Source organism: Tinamus guttatus, unplaced genomic scaffold (genome assembly GCF_059628265.1).
Source record: "Tinamus guttatus ecotype Peru unplaced genomic scaffold, ASM5962826v1 Tinamus_guttatus_pri_ptg000209l, whole genome shotgun sequence".
Lineage (NCBI taxonomy): Eukaryota > Metazoa > Chordata > Aves > Tinamiformes > Tinamidae > Tinamus > Tinamus guttatus.
The window spans coordinates 1480060-1494372 of record NW_028288743.1 but is presented as its reverse complement, the minus strand read 5'-3'; the positions used below and the strand labels follow the sequence as shown (position 1 = coordinate 1494372).

The 14313-nt window shown below is 35.8% G+C and overlaps 1 protein-coding gene across 1 annotated transcript in view; it reads left to right on the top strand.

The window, feature by feature from the left end:
* The window catches only part of LOC104580256 (macrophage mannose receptor 1), a 57198-nt gene extending 45679 nt beyond the window's left edge, over positions 1-11519 (top strand). Inside the window, exons 23-30 of the mRNA XM_010227726.2 lie at positions 299-401; positions 1280-1509; positions 2567-2732; positions 3728-3880; positions 6473-6589; positions 8493-8660; positions 10778-10834; positions 11181-11519. Coding sequence (XP_010226028.2) covers positions 299-401; positions 1280-1509; positions 2567-2732; positions 3728-3880; positions 6473-6589; positions 8493-8660; positions 10778-10834; positions 11181-11431 — 1245 coding nt within the window. The 3' untranslated portion in view covers positions 11432-11519. The remainder of the gene's footprint in view (positions 1-298; positions 402-1279; positions 1510-2566; positions 2733-3727; positions 3881-6472; positions 6590-8492; positions 8661-10777; positions 10835-11180) is intronic.
* The last annotated feature ends 2794 nt before the right edge of the window (positions 11520-14313 follow it).

The window sequence follows — 14313 nt, the reverse complement described above, 5'->3', positions numbered from 1 at the left end:
AAGTTAATCAGTGTTTTCTGCAATAGTACCTTTGCTTTTCTTTAAAGTGCCCATAGGTTTTCTTCTCTGCATTCCGTATGCCTGGAAATGGGATTCCAGCATTTCTCTGTTATTCTGATTAAAGATTGAGAAGTTTGAACCTCAACATCGTAAAACTGGAGCTACTAAATCTTATGAGGATAATAGGGTGAAACTCCACTATTACTTGTGCCTGAAGTTGTAAAAGGGTGATAGATAGAGTTTCTTATTTATTTTTTTCTTGTTATGTGTACCTGATCTTATGACTTTTTCTTCCTAGGCTGATTGTGTTGTCATGAGAAACAATCCTATTAGAGAAGCAGGGCAGTGGGCTGATGAGAGTTGTGATAACAACAGAGGTTATATATGCCAAATTAACGCAGGTATTTGTCTTGTAATTAAAACACAATCAAACCTAATATTTTAAGGTTTTTGCCTGTCTGTTAAGTTCTGGATTTCAGACTCATTTCATTTCCAATAAAGATATATCCACAAATTATTTTTCAGGCAGAAACCCAAGGGTCATATGTGTCAAACTGAAAGTCCAGCTAGAGAGATTATCCATATCTGACTTTTCCCCATAACTGCCATGTTACTAACTTCTTGAACAGAAAATTGTGTTTGTGCCTTTAGTCATGCCCTGGTATTGACTTGGCTATGTCATTTTATCTAGTCTTTTTTTTTTTTTCTAATCATTTTCTGAACACATTAGTGTTCAAAAATATTCCCAAATAGGCTATTGGGAGCCTAATGTAGCTCATGTGCACTGAACTTGAGCTAACTCACCTACAAAGCAAAATTTTAAATCAGTGAAAACCTGCAATTAAGTATCAAACTGACTTTTAAGGCCGGTCTACTAAAGAGGCCTTTTCTCTGTGTTTGAGAAATAAATTTGACCATAAAAATACTTGAAAACAACATGGCCTATGCCAAACATTTGTTTTAGTGGAAAAGTGTTACATTAAAAAAATTGAGACTTACTCTAATCCATCTTCATTTTCAGTAATAATAGCCTGGAGGACTGTGCAGAATGTGCTTTTTTGCCTTGTTAAAGGCTCTTTAAGCAGCTCTTTTCCTTTCACCAGCTCTGTAATTGATTTCTGCTTCTGATGCTGTCTTGAATAACATATCTAACCTATTCTGGTCAAAAGTCAGGGAATATGAGTTGGAGAAAATGGATAGGTTGTGTGATATAGTTATTCAAAAGGGACTGATGTAACAAACAAGATAAAACAACTTTTCTTATTACTTTATTTTATAGACTCTCAGGTTCTCCCTTCTACAAGTACACTCCCACCCAGCATTATCCGTTATGGTAACAGTAGTTATTTTTTCGTACATACCAAAATGAAATGGGAGGATGCACGCAAAAACTGCAGACGTGAACAATTTGACCTTTCCAGCATCTTGGACCCCTACAGTCATTCGTTCCTGTGGCTAAATATATTAAAGCATGGGGTACCAATGTGGATTGGTCTTAACAGTAATGAGGTAAGAACATCAAACCAGGTGAAAATTTTACTTATGGACAAAGTCTTATCTTCTTATTTTTGGCTAATTACTTTACATCTTGGTTCTAAGTGTTCATATATACTGTCAGTTGTTACAGGTAGGGGTGTATACTTTTCCATTACTCTGATTAAATTGTATGTTTTACCCCTTATTCTTTGTTTTCTTAGTCTGTGAACTTCCAAACGACATTTTAGGCTGGCATTTTGAAATGTCTCTTTATGTAGGCAGTGTTTGCTTCGGGAAAAAATACTTATGTCTAAAGATGTACAATTCATTTATTCTAAACAGGGGGTGTAATGATTCCTGATTTTCAGAAATAGAATAGAGTGCTGTTGGAATGACTGCTGGAATGTTCTGAGGATAGTTAGCCAAGCAATTAGTTTGTTTACTTCATTTGTTTCCCTTCTCTCCGCTCTCTGATATTTAGATACTTGCCATATATTAAAATATACCAGTCTTTATTCTTGATGCAGGTACTTACCCTCCATTCTCTTAATAGGGCTAAGCACACAAAAGAAATACAAATGAATGAATGTAAAGTATATCTTCCAAAAAAAGAAAAAAAAAATCCTCAAACCTAACTAACCTAACCAAACCTAACCAAATCCATTTTGTTCATAAACTTTGGTGGGATGATATCCGGTCTTAAATTCACTTTAAGTTTAAAAAAAAAAAAAAAAAAAGCTGTACTTCTTGAAGCTTGAAGAAAATTAGATAGTACAAAAATTAAGCATTGGATATTCACTCCTAACACACTCTGTTTAATGATTTTTTTTATTTACGAGTTTAGCAGTTTTGTCAAGTCCAAAATGTATTCAATGCTACTTTGCATTTACTTTCACTGAAAAGTATTTGTTGGTGTATTTTTCAGTGAACAACTGCTGGTCACAACATAAATTTAATGTGGTCCATTTGCATTTTTTATTGATTTCTTAACGAAAACTTCTGGCATATGCTGCTAGAGAGATGGACATTTGACTCACAAAACAATGGTTAATGTTCAGGATTTAATCATTCCTGTTTGTTCTGTGCTTAGACCAACGGGCGCTACGAGTGGATTGATAACTGGAGAATGAAGTACACTAAGTGGGCTGAGGGGGAACCAAAGCAGAAAATAGGTTGTGTCTATCTGGATGTTGGTGGAGCCTGGAAAACAGGATTCTGTAACGAAAGTTACTTCTCTGTTTGCAAAAAACCTGATGGTAAGAACTTGAATCTAACTGTTGCAATTATATTGATTTTCCTTTTATAATTCATTGTACTGAGTGATGTGCTGCTATATACTTAAGTGCTGCTTTTTATCTCAATAACTAAATAGATAAATTTATTTGGATTTAAAATGCTTTACTGCATTTTAATACGTACTTTAAAATGAGAGCTCACATATTAACAATGCTCTTGTGACTATGAATACCTATCACTTTGCAATAACTGTGTTATATACATTTTGTCAAGCTCAGACTTACATTATTCAGATTCCTACTGTAACAGTGAGTAAATGTTATTTTATTGTGATCTTGATTAAGCAGGCAATTTAAAACGCTGCAAAAATCAAAGGTAATGAATGATTAGGTAATGGTCACTCTAGGTATGGTGCTGAAAGGAGAAAAGTTGAGTGACCATGCCATAAGGGGTTACAAAGAGTGTTTCCTGAGAACGACTTTCAAGGTTTTCTTATTTTAACTATCCAGTAAAATACAGATAGTATATGAATGTCTAAAAATACCCCTTCAGGCCATATATTCTCCTGTTTTTGTCTAAAACTCCTGTCAGTATTGTCAGATATTCCTTTGTACATTCAATGATATTAAGTTACAACCCATATGGGCAAGTTAAGGCTCTAATTCAGTAAAAGCACTCATTACAGCACTCATTACAGCACTCAGCTGTGAATATGCACTTGTGAGAAGAGTAACTTTGAAGTTAGTAGTGTATTTAAAGAAAACAAGGCTTAGGTTCTTTACTGAATTAGATTTCTTGAGCGTGAGGCTCTGCTGCAGTATTTTTTTTCACTGGTTTCCGACTTTTTTTCCATTATTGTGTTATGATAAACTGTGCAGATTATCAAGATTAAATTTTGTTTAAGACTTATTTCAAGCGAGTTTTCCAATGTTCAGTGAAAGCAACCTGTTCATGCTAAAAGAAAGTGTAAGGAATTGTGTATTTAAACTGTGCCCTTTCTGTTTTCTAAAACCAGTTCAAGCACCCACTGAGCCCCCACAGCTTCCAGGAAAGTGCCCTGAATCAGAAGATCACAAGTCTTGGATCCCTTTTCGAGGTCATTGCTACTACATTGAATCTTCATCTACAAGAAACTGGGCCCAAGCATCTTTAGAATGTCTCCGACTAGGTGAGTATCCTCCTTAACCAAAAATCACATTTCCTGACTTGCTTTTTTCTATCTGTGAAAAATTAAACATGTGCTATGTATTTTCATGATTCCAAGGGTGGTCCAGGGGGTGTTCCATAGGACAGTTGCATCCAAATGCTGTCTTAATTTCAGAGGAGAGGGAGAGAAAATAGCTCCAATGGCAAACACTAACTCTTTCATTGGTGTGTGACCAGGCATTCGGAGAGCTATTTGATCTGGAATGGAGATGACAGAAGTGGAATATTTGTGTTTCCACTCTGATAGGAAGTAGCCAACCTCATGCACAGTAGTTTTAATGGTATTCCATTATCATCTGATCTGATTTGCTTCTGGGTTATTCCAATTTTATGTCATCGAAATGAAGAAGTTATAGCTGTCTAGGATGGATAATATATTAGTAATGAGGGCTGTTTTCATTCTTGCAGCTTATTTTTCTGGACATATAAAGTAAGGTTCATCTTGCCAAACTTTGTATCTACAGTTTTGGTGGCCACATGCAACATAGGTATTTAAGTTCCCGCTAGAGAGCACAGAGACATCGTTCATGCTGTCAGTGGACATGACTGGTGATTCATTTTCATTAGAAATACCCTGATATTTGGTCAGGTGAATAGCTCATGTATCTCCACTGACTATAGAACCCATGTTATGTATTGTTGCCTAGAGCTGGGCAAAATGAATCCCACCCATTCTGCCTGCATTCAGGTTCATCCTTGGGTTCCCACTAGCTGGTACATTGGCAGCTTTTGGAGAGCTTTTATCTTATATCTGAGGGAACATTCAGGTTTTGTTATATATTCTTTAATTCTGTATTCTACACGTTAAGATCTGCATAACATTTGGATAGAGATTCCTGATTATTTTTAAATACAGAAATGGTTCAGAAATACAACTCTCTTGCTCTGTGTTTAAGGCTGTGAGAGTTGTCACAGTGTGACCCAATCCCATGGACTTCTGAGTTTTTTGTTGGCATGATATATGCTTTGACTTTGGAAGCTGCAATGTTTGTTCTTATTTCTGTGCACTCAAAAAGATCTTGGCAACTGCGCAAATATCAGGAAAATTTGTTCTCTGCTTTAAATGTTATGTTTATGATTTTTAACAAGCTTATGCAAGAAATTAACACTTTGTATGTCTTCAGAGGGCTCAGTTTCTGGAACAGCCTCAAGAAAAGAGCGGCAAATAAATAGAAGAATTGAGTAATGATGTTGCCCATGATAGCAAGTGGCTCCGCTTACTCCCCAGCTGCCCTACATCTTTGTGTAGGAATCTGCAGTTACATCAGAAATGCTTTTTTGTGCATGTTAGTCTAAGATTCCTGAATAAAGAGGCTGACCATTTGTTTCAGCCTGTGTGTTAAAAGATTGGCATTATGTGCAATAAAATTGCAGGGAATTATACACAAACTTCACAGCACTAACTTCCCCTTCACTGTTGCTCTTTATCTTTGATGCAAACCAAACATCTGACACCATTCAGCAAAAGAGGAACAATTCGGAAAACAAAGAGTACTGCAAAAAAAGAGGAACATTCCATGCTCTGTTGATTCTGCTGTCCCTACTTGCACTCTGTAGTTAGGCATTTTCTGACTATATCTCACACATAGTGGAGTTCTGAACCGTCCTAGAATTTAGCATTAACATTTTTTTTTTTTCTGTCTTCCCTACCTGAGGCAAAACACCTTCCAACAGCCTAATGAAAAACAGTGAAATGCTACACATAGCTATTACTGCATATGTGTTGACTGGATTCCAACCTCCCACTGAAAGAGAACAGAAGATGCACTTTATCAAATGTTTAATAACACTCCATACAAGTCTTATTTGCTCCGCTGGAACATTACAGGCCCTGTGCCACAACTTCTTGACCTTGCTGGAATGAATCATTACAGCAGCATGCGCGAAAGTTGCAGGTGGATGACGTGTGCACTGGGCAACAGATGACCAAGATGATATACACAGAAGGCAGGGAAGAACAGTGAGAATATTGTCACCTCACAGTAAAAACTCTGGCTTCACTAAAATCTTTTTTTTCCATTTTTCTCTGAGTGGAGCTGCAATTCCTCTGTTACCAGGGGAGAAACAGATTCTTTTAGAAGGTGGTTCAAAGCAAGGATTTAGGTACTGTGGTTCATGCTGTTGACTGCAAAGAAAACGTTTAAAAGTAAACCCGGTTAAAGTGGCTGTACCCCAGAAAGTCAGCAAAGACAATGCCATGGGCAAGTTTAAAAAGACTCAGGAAAAAAATTAATCATTATTGTACGGATACTTAGCACCCTTTATCAAAAACTTGTAGTTGTTTTTGTTTGTTTTTTTATTAATAACACATTAAGTAGAATTTTATACCAGATCACATATTCACTTGTATTTTGCCTTGAGTCATCGTTCAGTTGTGTTGCAATTTTCTAGAGGACAAGGAAACAAAATGCTCATGCACTGTGATGGAAATGCTGAGAAATATATCAACGACAATGCAAGAGCACTTCATAAGAAATTATGCAGAGTTTTTGTTTTGTGTGTTTATTGTGAAACTTGCGTCTCTAAGACATTTGCTTTTCCATATATTTTTCAGGGGCCTCTTTGGTGTCAGTTGAAGACTCAGCTGAAGCCAACTTCCTGGCATACACCATGGAACCACTTGAAAGGAAAGTATCAACTTTTTGGACAGGAATGTACAGAAATGTAGATGGTAAATTCTCTACCTTTTGTAAATCATCATTTTTTGGGGGAAGAATTTGAGAGGGATGTTTTTTATGTGGTGCTTGGTAACACCTAAAAGTGAAATTAGGGAAGATAATTCAGTCTCATTATGACGGAAGCTGTAATTTAGCAGTAATCAAGCAATAACTGGCAATACATAAAAGAAAGAGCAAGCTCAGCAAGTTCATCTTGAAACAAGAAAAGGGATTCAGGATGCAGTAAGGCACAGGGGGCATATATAGCAGAATATAGACTGAATCGGATTGGTAGTTGGGAAGAGGCAGAATCAAATGGTTCTTCGCAGATCTGGAAAGGCCACTGTGTTTATATACTTTTCACTGTGATGCTCTAATTCTTACACTGGAAATTAATGTGATTAAAATTACATCTAATCTTTGGACTTGTCATCCTGAATGACCTATCTTTAACTGTCCCTCTGAACAAACTGATTTGGAAAATGGAGTTCATGGAATTGGTATAATGCATCATGGCTTTTTCTGTTTTCTGCCTCATTATGAGAAAGGAAAAGAAAGAGAGAACAGGCAATAGGTGTGTTTAATTACACCTCACTTTGATTATTGTTTATTCATTAATAAAATCAACATTCACTTAAATAGTTATTTCTGTCTTAATAGACATAATGACTACTTTGGGTTTGTGCTGCTTAGACTAAAAACTCCAGTCTACAAGGTCATAGGAAGGGCTGCAGAACTGTTCAGGAGACATAGATCAATTTCCTGGAGTTTTTGGAGATTTTATCCTATCACTGCCTCCTCAACTGCTGCTAAGGCAAATCCTGTTGAGGAGAACACAAATATTTGATTATTTTACTTGAATCTTATGAAAAGAAAAAGAAAGAAAAGGAAAGCTGTTCAGTATAGGAAAAAAGAATCAAATAGATTAATGATTTATAAACATAATACATATCAAGAAAAGCTGAGGTTTACTCATGTGGTTAATTGGCACATGAAATGGTTTCTAAAATTAGTTCTGGAGCAGGGGAAGAACAATACTTTTTATAGTGATCAGCAGCTATCATGACTTAATGTTATCATCAACTTAAATCATGAAGCTGACTTAACGAGTAGATGCCATTGTATTGCTAGGTAATGATTATCATGATGTCAGCATAACTTTTGAAAAATGGTATCAAAATGTTGTGCACTGACACAAATGGTAACAGGTATTAAAAAATAAACAAGTTAAAATATGAGGCACCTTGTAGGAAAACAAGACAACTTTCATGCTGATTCGAAGAATTTTCTTGTCTAAGTAAAACTTTACAAGGGGTACATTTATTCCAAACAAATAACACTATTAAAAGAATGGAGAGGAGAAAAAGGAACAGGAAGAAAACGACAGAATATCACTGCATAGCTAAACAACAGTGATCACAAGATTTTTGAAGCAGAGCTTCAGATATTAAACATCAACTATGTAAGATCAGTAGGAAGGAGCAGAATCTGAAAAATAAATGGAATTAGAAAGACTTAAGGGGGATTTTAAAAGAGTAATATCAACCTCTCCCCATTATAAATTACTTCATGAGCATTCCGTTGAACATAAATTATCTGTTGACATCAATCATTTTTATTACTAAAGATTTGATATCACACTAATGGAAAAAGTTTTATGGATGATACTTCTTTAAACTCTCTCTCCTTAGTAATTTAACAAGTCAGATTGACCTGCCGTTTTCCAAAAAACGATGTTATATCATTGGCATAAAACCTTAGGGTGAGCTATAATGTCAGACCAAAAGTCCAGGTAGCCTAATAACCTCAAAAGTAGCCTCAAGCAAATTTCTTGGGAAGGCCATAAATGCAGTGTAACTGCCAACAGGGAAATGAAAACTGTCTTGTTTTACCATATTAAATATTTTTTCCAATTAGGAGAATGGTTGTGGCTAGACAACACTGCAGTGAATTTTGTCAACTGGAATGCAGGAGAACCTTCACCTCAAGAAAATGAGCACTGTGTTGAGATGTATGCAAACTCTGGGTACTGGAATAATATTTATTGCAGTTCCTATAAAGGCTATGTTTGTAAAAAACCCAAAAGTAAGTAAGTGCTGCATTTAGCAATTTATTTCATGTATGGAGAGTGCTTCTTATATGCTTACTATTAACAGATAGTGAATGTACGCAGTGCATTTGAGATGGGTATTTTGTGGTTTTATAAATGGGAAGTAATGCATGTTCATATGCTAACAAAAAGGGAGAATTACTCTGTCAGAAAGTAGTAGTTCAGAACAGTGCTGGAGGAATGGATGTCCCTCAGAACTGTTTTGAACATATCCCTGACTGCACCTAGTGTACATAATAGCTGAATTGTGCCTACTTCCTCAGGAAGAGTGCAACTGGGAGAAATTCTGCTATCCTTTCAGGAAATCTGCTCCCAGTGCAAAATTGTTCTGACTCACTCAGATTCTTGTAATGATGACTGTACATTTTACAGAAAATATTGCAGAACTGTCAGATAAAACTAACAAAATTCAGAGTCTGCTTCTCTGTGCTTTTATGTTATAATTGACAAATGAAAATGGCATTTATTTTCCATTTTCTATGGAAAATAGTCATAGATATGTGTAAGTGTTGCAATCAATGGCCATCCTCTTTAGTTGCACTGTTAAGTTCCTTTCTGAAGAGGCTGCAAAACTCAACACAAGAGTGAAGTCTTCGTTCATAGAAGTTTTATCTTAGTGATTTGGAATTCTTAGCAGGTCTATTACATAAATAACCTGTTTTATTTTTCATAAATGAAGGTACTCAAAAGAATTGTTCAACAATTCAATAGGTGATTGCTGATTGTGCTACAAACACTGACTAGGAATACCATGGTCAAGGCCTCTCACTCTCAGTTTTCAGGAACAGTTTATGTAAATATGGCACTTGTCTAACATATAGGTGTGCTTAGAATTTAGTCATCTTTTAGCAAAAAATAACTGTATGTGAGTATATGATCAGTGCTATACCAAGTCCTAGCAATCAACACATTTTATAACAAACAAGAAAAATGTCTCTGTGTTCTAAAATTTTCCCATCAAATTAAGCAATGCACTCAGAAGACTGTTTTCAGAATTTGCATAATATAAATTATTTACTTCTATTGCTTTTTTACATTAGTGAGATTGTTTTTACAGGATGCTTTTGGATATAAAGTAGCATTATTAGCGAACGTGGAATTTCTCTAGCAGGCACTTCAGAAGTTTTATAAACCCTGAAAGCTCAGTTTCTCGGTTTCTCTATTTCTCAGGAACTTATGTATTAATGTAATGCAAACAAGCTGCTTTTTATTGTCAACAGTATTAAGGTATACTTATCTTGATAAAAGCTTTTGGAAACATCCAAATAAGTGTGTTTCATTTTAATATGAAGAGCTAGAAATAGAATAATATTTGTCTCTTAAATGTAAAACTACCACGAGTGACAGAAGCAAGGATAATTGGGTCATTAATGGAGTCAGGCAGTGTAAGTTGGGGGAGGTGGCAAAAATATTTCATTTTCTTCATCAAAATGAAAGATGATTCATTCATTCAGAATTTAGAATTGACCAATTTTCATCCACACAGCAAAATGTGGATTTTCATCTTAAATCATAGCCCCGGCAAGCCTGATTTCATGGCCCAGATTTTACATTTTAAATGACCTGCAAAAGTTTTAGTTTGGAAGGATCTCCACTACAGCACTCAAGACTGGATTTGATTGTCTCTGTAGGGAGGACTATTAAGACCTCTTAGTAAATCAAATGTATTTACACTACATTCTATTAGATTAGATTGTGATTATATAGATTCTATAGAACACCAGGTGTTACAAGAACTTGTATTTATAGTCAGGATTATGTTTGATGATCTCTGTCCTGCCAGATGCTCTGAAGACTTTCTTTTGGCTTTACACTGCAGCGGGGTCTATCACCATGGAGCTCATCAATGATTCTTTCTCTTGTTTTTCTGTGCTTGCTAGCATATGTATATATCTACTAGTTTAAGAACCATTGTGCTTTGCCATTTGATAGGTGTATATAGCTTTGCATGGACTAAAATGTATTTTCAGTATTTAGTGGTTTATAGTGGTGAATATATTTTTTCTTGTGACCCAAAGTATTATTATTGTAATATATAGATAACAAGAATATAATAATAACATAATTCTTTTGCAATGTGTTTGAACGCCAGCAGCTGAAACGCTGCCAGCAGCTGAAACGCCACCAGCAGCTGAATTGCCTACAAAGGGTAAGAATATTTTCTTTCAAATAGATGAAAATAATTCCATGTAAGATCATAAAAACAATTCATCATATTGGGTATTATGTATTTAAAATCTTTCATATACCTGAATACCACATCTAATTCCTACAAGCATATTGTTTTCTAGGAGAATATAATGCACTTCATTCAGAATTCAAATACAGATGTTTTAGGAAGTTTTGTGATGTGAACTTTTAAAACCAATTAATTTTATGTTACTACCTTTGTCACTCATTATTTGAAGCAAATGGAACATGTTTACTTAAAAAACAGTACTTTCTAAAGAAATTACCTCCTGTATGTATCATTGTCTTGGTTTCTTTGTTTTCAGCAATGACAAAGGACGAGAAGGCTTCAGCTCTAAACCACAGTAAAACAGGAGTTGTAGTTATTGTTGTGATTCTCATCCTAGTAGGAACCAGCCTTGCAGGCTACCTTTTCTATAAAAGAAGAAAGAATCGCTTGTCAACAAATGACAGCTTTGAGAACAATTTGTATTTTAATAGTGATGCGGTTCCTGGAATTAGTGACACAAAGGATCTTGTGGCCAACATAGAACAGAATGAACATGCAACACTCTAATGTAAGAAAACAACATTTGGTGTAATATGTAATGTAAAATGTAATGTAATAAACTGTGCCTTGTTTTAATAAAATTATGCAACTACAATTAAGCCAAAGCTATTTTCTCATGTGCAAGTACAGTAGTAGCCACTTTTCAGCATTTGTATTGTATTACACAGTTACTTCATTTCATAATCATTCTATACGATGTAAGATTTCAGATCTTACAATCTGAAGAGGAGATAAGAAAAGAGATAATACTGACTAATTATGAAATGAAACAATACAAAGGTATACCAAATAGGAAATATAATGTAAGATAGATCTTACAAGGAGAAATGCTTCCAGATTTGATGTTTCTGCCCCAGATTTATTTCAAACCATGATAATGCAAAGAATCTGCAGCTATTTGGCAAACGTGTAATTCTACCAGCTTTCAACTCGTCATTTTTAGCTATAGGCATGTTGTGGTTGCTAGATGACAAGACTCTTTGAACCATGGGGAAAAAATAAATCCTTTTACTGTTTAATTTCAGTTCCCATATTTTCACACACATGGAAAAGTAAGTATTCAGTTCTTGTTGCATTTCTATTCCAGAATTAATTAGGTAAAATTTGAAGACTCTGGAATGGAAAAGTGTAGTTGTTTTCCCCCCTGCTGGTATTCTTGTTGATCACAGGTGGGCTTGTCTGGGGGAAGTGCTACAGAGAAGGGCAAGACAAAACCTTCTGTGTCAGGACAACAGTGACTGAGGAGGGGGAGGAATATTACCCACACACCCTGGAAGTTTACGGGAGCGCTGGATGACTCTGAGTGATCCCATGTAACTGCTCACCTGTACCCTCTCCATACGTAACAGAGCTTGTGGGATGTGTCCTGAAAGTTGAAAAGAAGTCTTCATCAGTTGCATCAGTTAATGTTGATTTTGCTTTCTAAAATGGCTAGGTTGGTTACAATTTCTGGAAATCTTAAATTTCCAAATGCAGACTTTATAATCCTTGTTTTTGTAAATCTTGCAAAATGTTCAATTTCTCACATAAAGGTGAGTGAGGTTTGCTTTGTAGTTCCAGATTTTGTTCTGTGAAATAAACAGTAACTAGTTTGTTGCTAAACCACTTAGCTGGTATTTTCTCTCACTAAGCAGGTAATGCATGGACAGATACAAGAAAATATTGTCAGTCTATTGCTTCACCACAGTTCAAGATGGAATATGGTTGTATAATCCTTTTAACTTTAATGACTTAAAACATTTTCACGTAGAAAAGACTACACAAATGCAAAACTACTAAAAAACAGTCCGAGTTATTCATTCTATTATGTAAGAGAAATTTTTTTTCTGAATACCCTTTCCTCTTCTGTCTTTAATCCCTTTTTCCCAGTCCTTGACTGTGTTCCTGCTCCTCCTCACATGGCTTATATCCATTGAAGTATAGGAATCATTTAATTTTTATGTAGACTCAGATTCACAAGCAGAAGAAAATGCATATGCTGATACCTTTTGCTGCTACTTCCATCTTCTATTACGAAGAGGCTGCAGAGTTCTTAGAAAAAAAATCTTTTCCACACAATGTCAAGATTCATGAAGTGAAGAAGGCCTGAAAAATGAGAGCGACAGGAAGCACAGATCAAAAAACTCCTGACTGAGTCTGAAAATGATGTTAAAGATGATGCCATCACTGTTTTAAAATGCATGGAGAAAGTGTTCTATGGGAAGTGGTGCTGACCAGAAGGTGAAAGGGATCAGAGCGGTGTCCAGAGACCCTGAGTGGAATCCCAGCCTCGCTGCCATCGCTGCCGGGTGTGCAGACCACAAATAAGCAGTTAGGTGCAGTTTCTGCCCAAAAGAAATTCACTTCTGCCTGGAGGCCCTGCAGAGCTTTATGGCTCTGCACACTTCCAGACTTCAACACATGTTTATACACACAGTATTATTGGAAAGAAAATAAAGAATGCAGGGGGAGATTTGGTGCTTTGGCAAACTCAGCAGTACACCACCTCAGCTAATGCGGGTCAGCAGGAGAGCCCAGCTCACACCTTAAATGGTGCTGAACTCATTTATTCGTTTTGCACTGTATAAAATCCAGCATTGTCTGTGAGTTGAAGAGAACTACAAATTCCGTATCATCAATGGCTTTTAGAAGGTGCAGCTGCCTCTGTGAAATATTGTGCCTCTTCTGCTCTTCTAGCCAAATGGATACAGGAAAAACAGAGAAGGTTCCAATTCTGAAGCTCTGTTCTTAGTCTAAGGATGAATTTCAATCCTTTGTCTAATATTTTTAGGAAGAGTGTAAATAAAGTTATGAAGAAGTCTCAGGAGAGGAAATTAAACCTGCATGATTTACTATGCTCAGTATAGCAAATCATGCAGCTTAATTGCAATTCCATTGCAATTGCAGTGCAATGGAATTGAAGCAAGTTTCTCATTAAAAAAATAAACATGGAACCAGTGGCATTTACGGCAGAAGAAATCAGTAAATTTCTGTTTAGTAAGCTTAAGATTCTAATCCTTAAGCAGTAGAATGGACTCTAATTGACAGTTGTCAAATGGAAGGTAGAGAAACTAGCACACCATAGCCAATATCTAATTAATGTTGAATTATATATGAGGAAAATGAACATAAGGGATTTCTTCTTTATTTCTTATTTTATTTCATTTTATTTTATCTAGTATCTTGCAGTGAAGGACACTCATTCATTAGGCACTTGAACACAAGAGTCCCAAGTTTCTGACGTTATTCCTTTGGTCAAACTTGTAAGAAAACTTAGCATGTCTTAAAAAATGGGTGATAAAGTTTTTCCAAAACTACTCTTTTCTTTATATAGCCTAATGTTATTACCATCTTCCCTGGGCAGAGTTCTAAGGGAAGGGAAATGGAATGGTTTTACCTAGCATCACTTG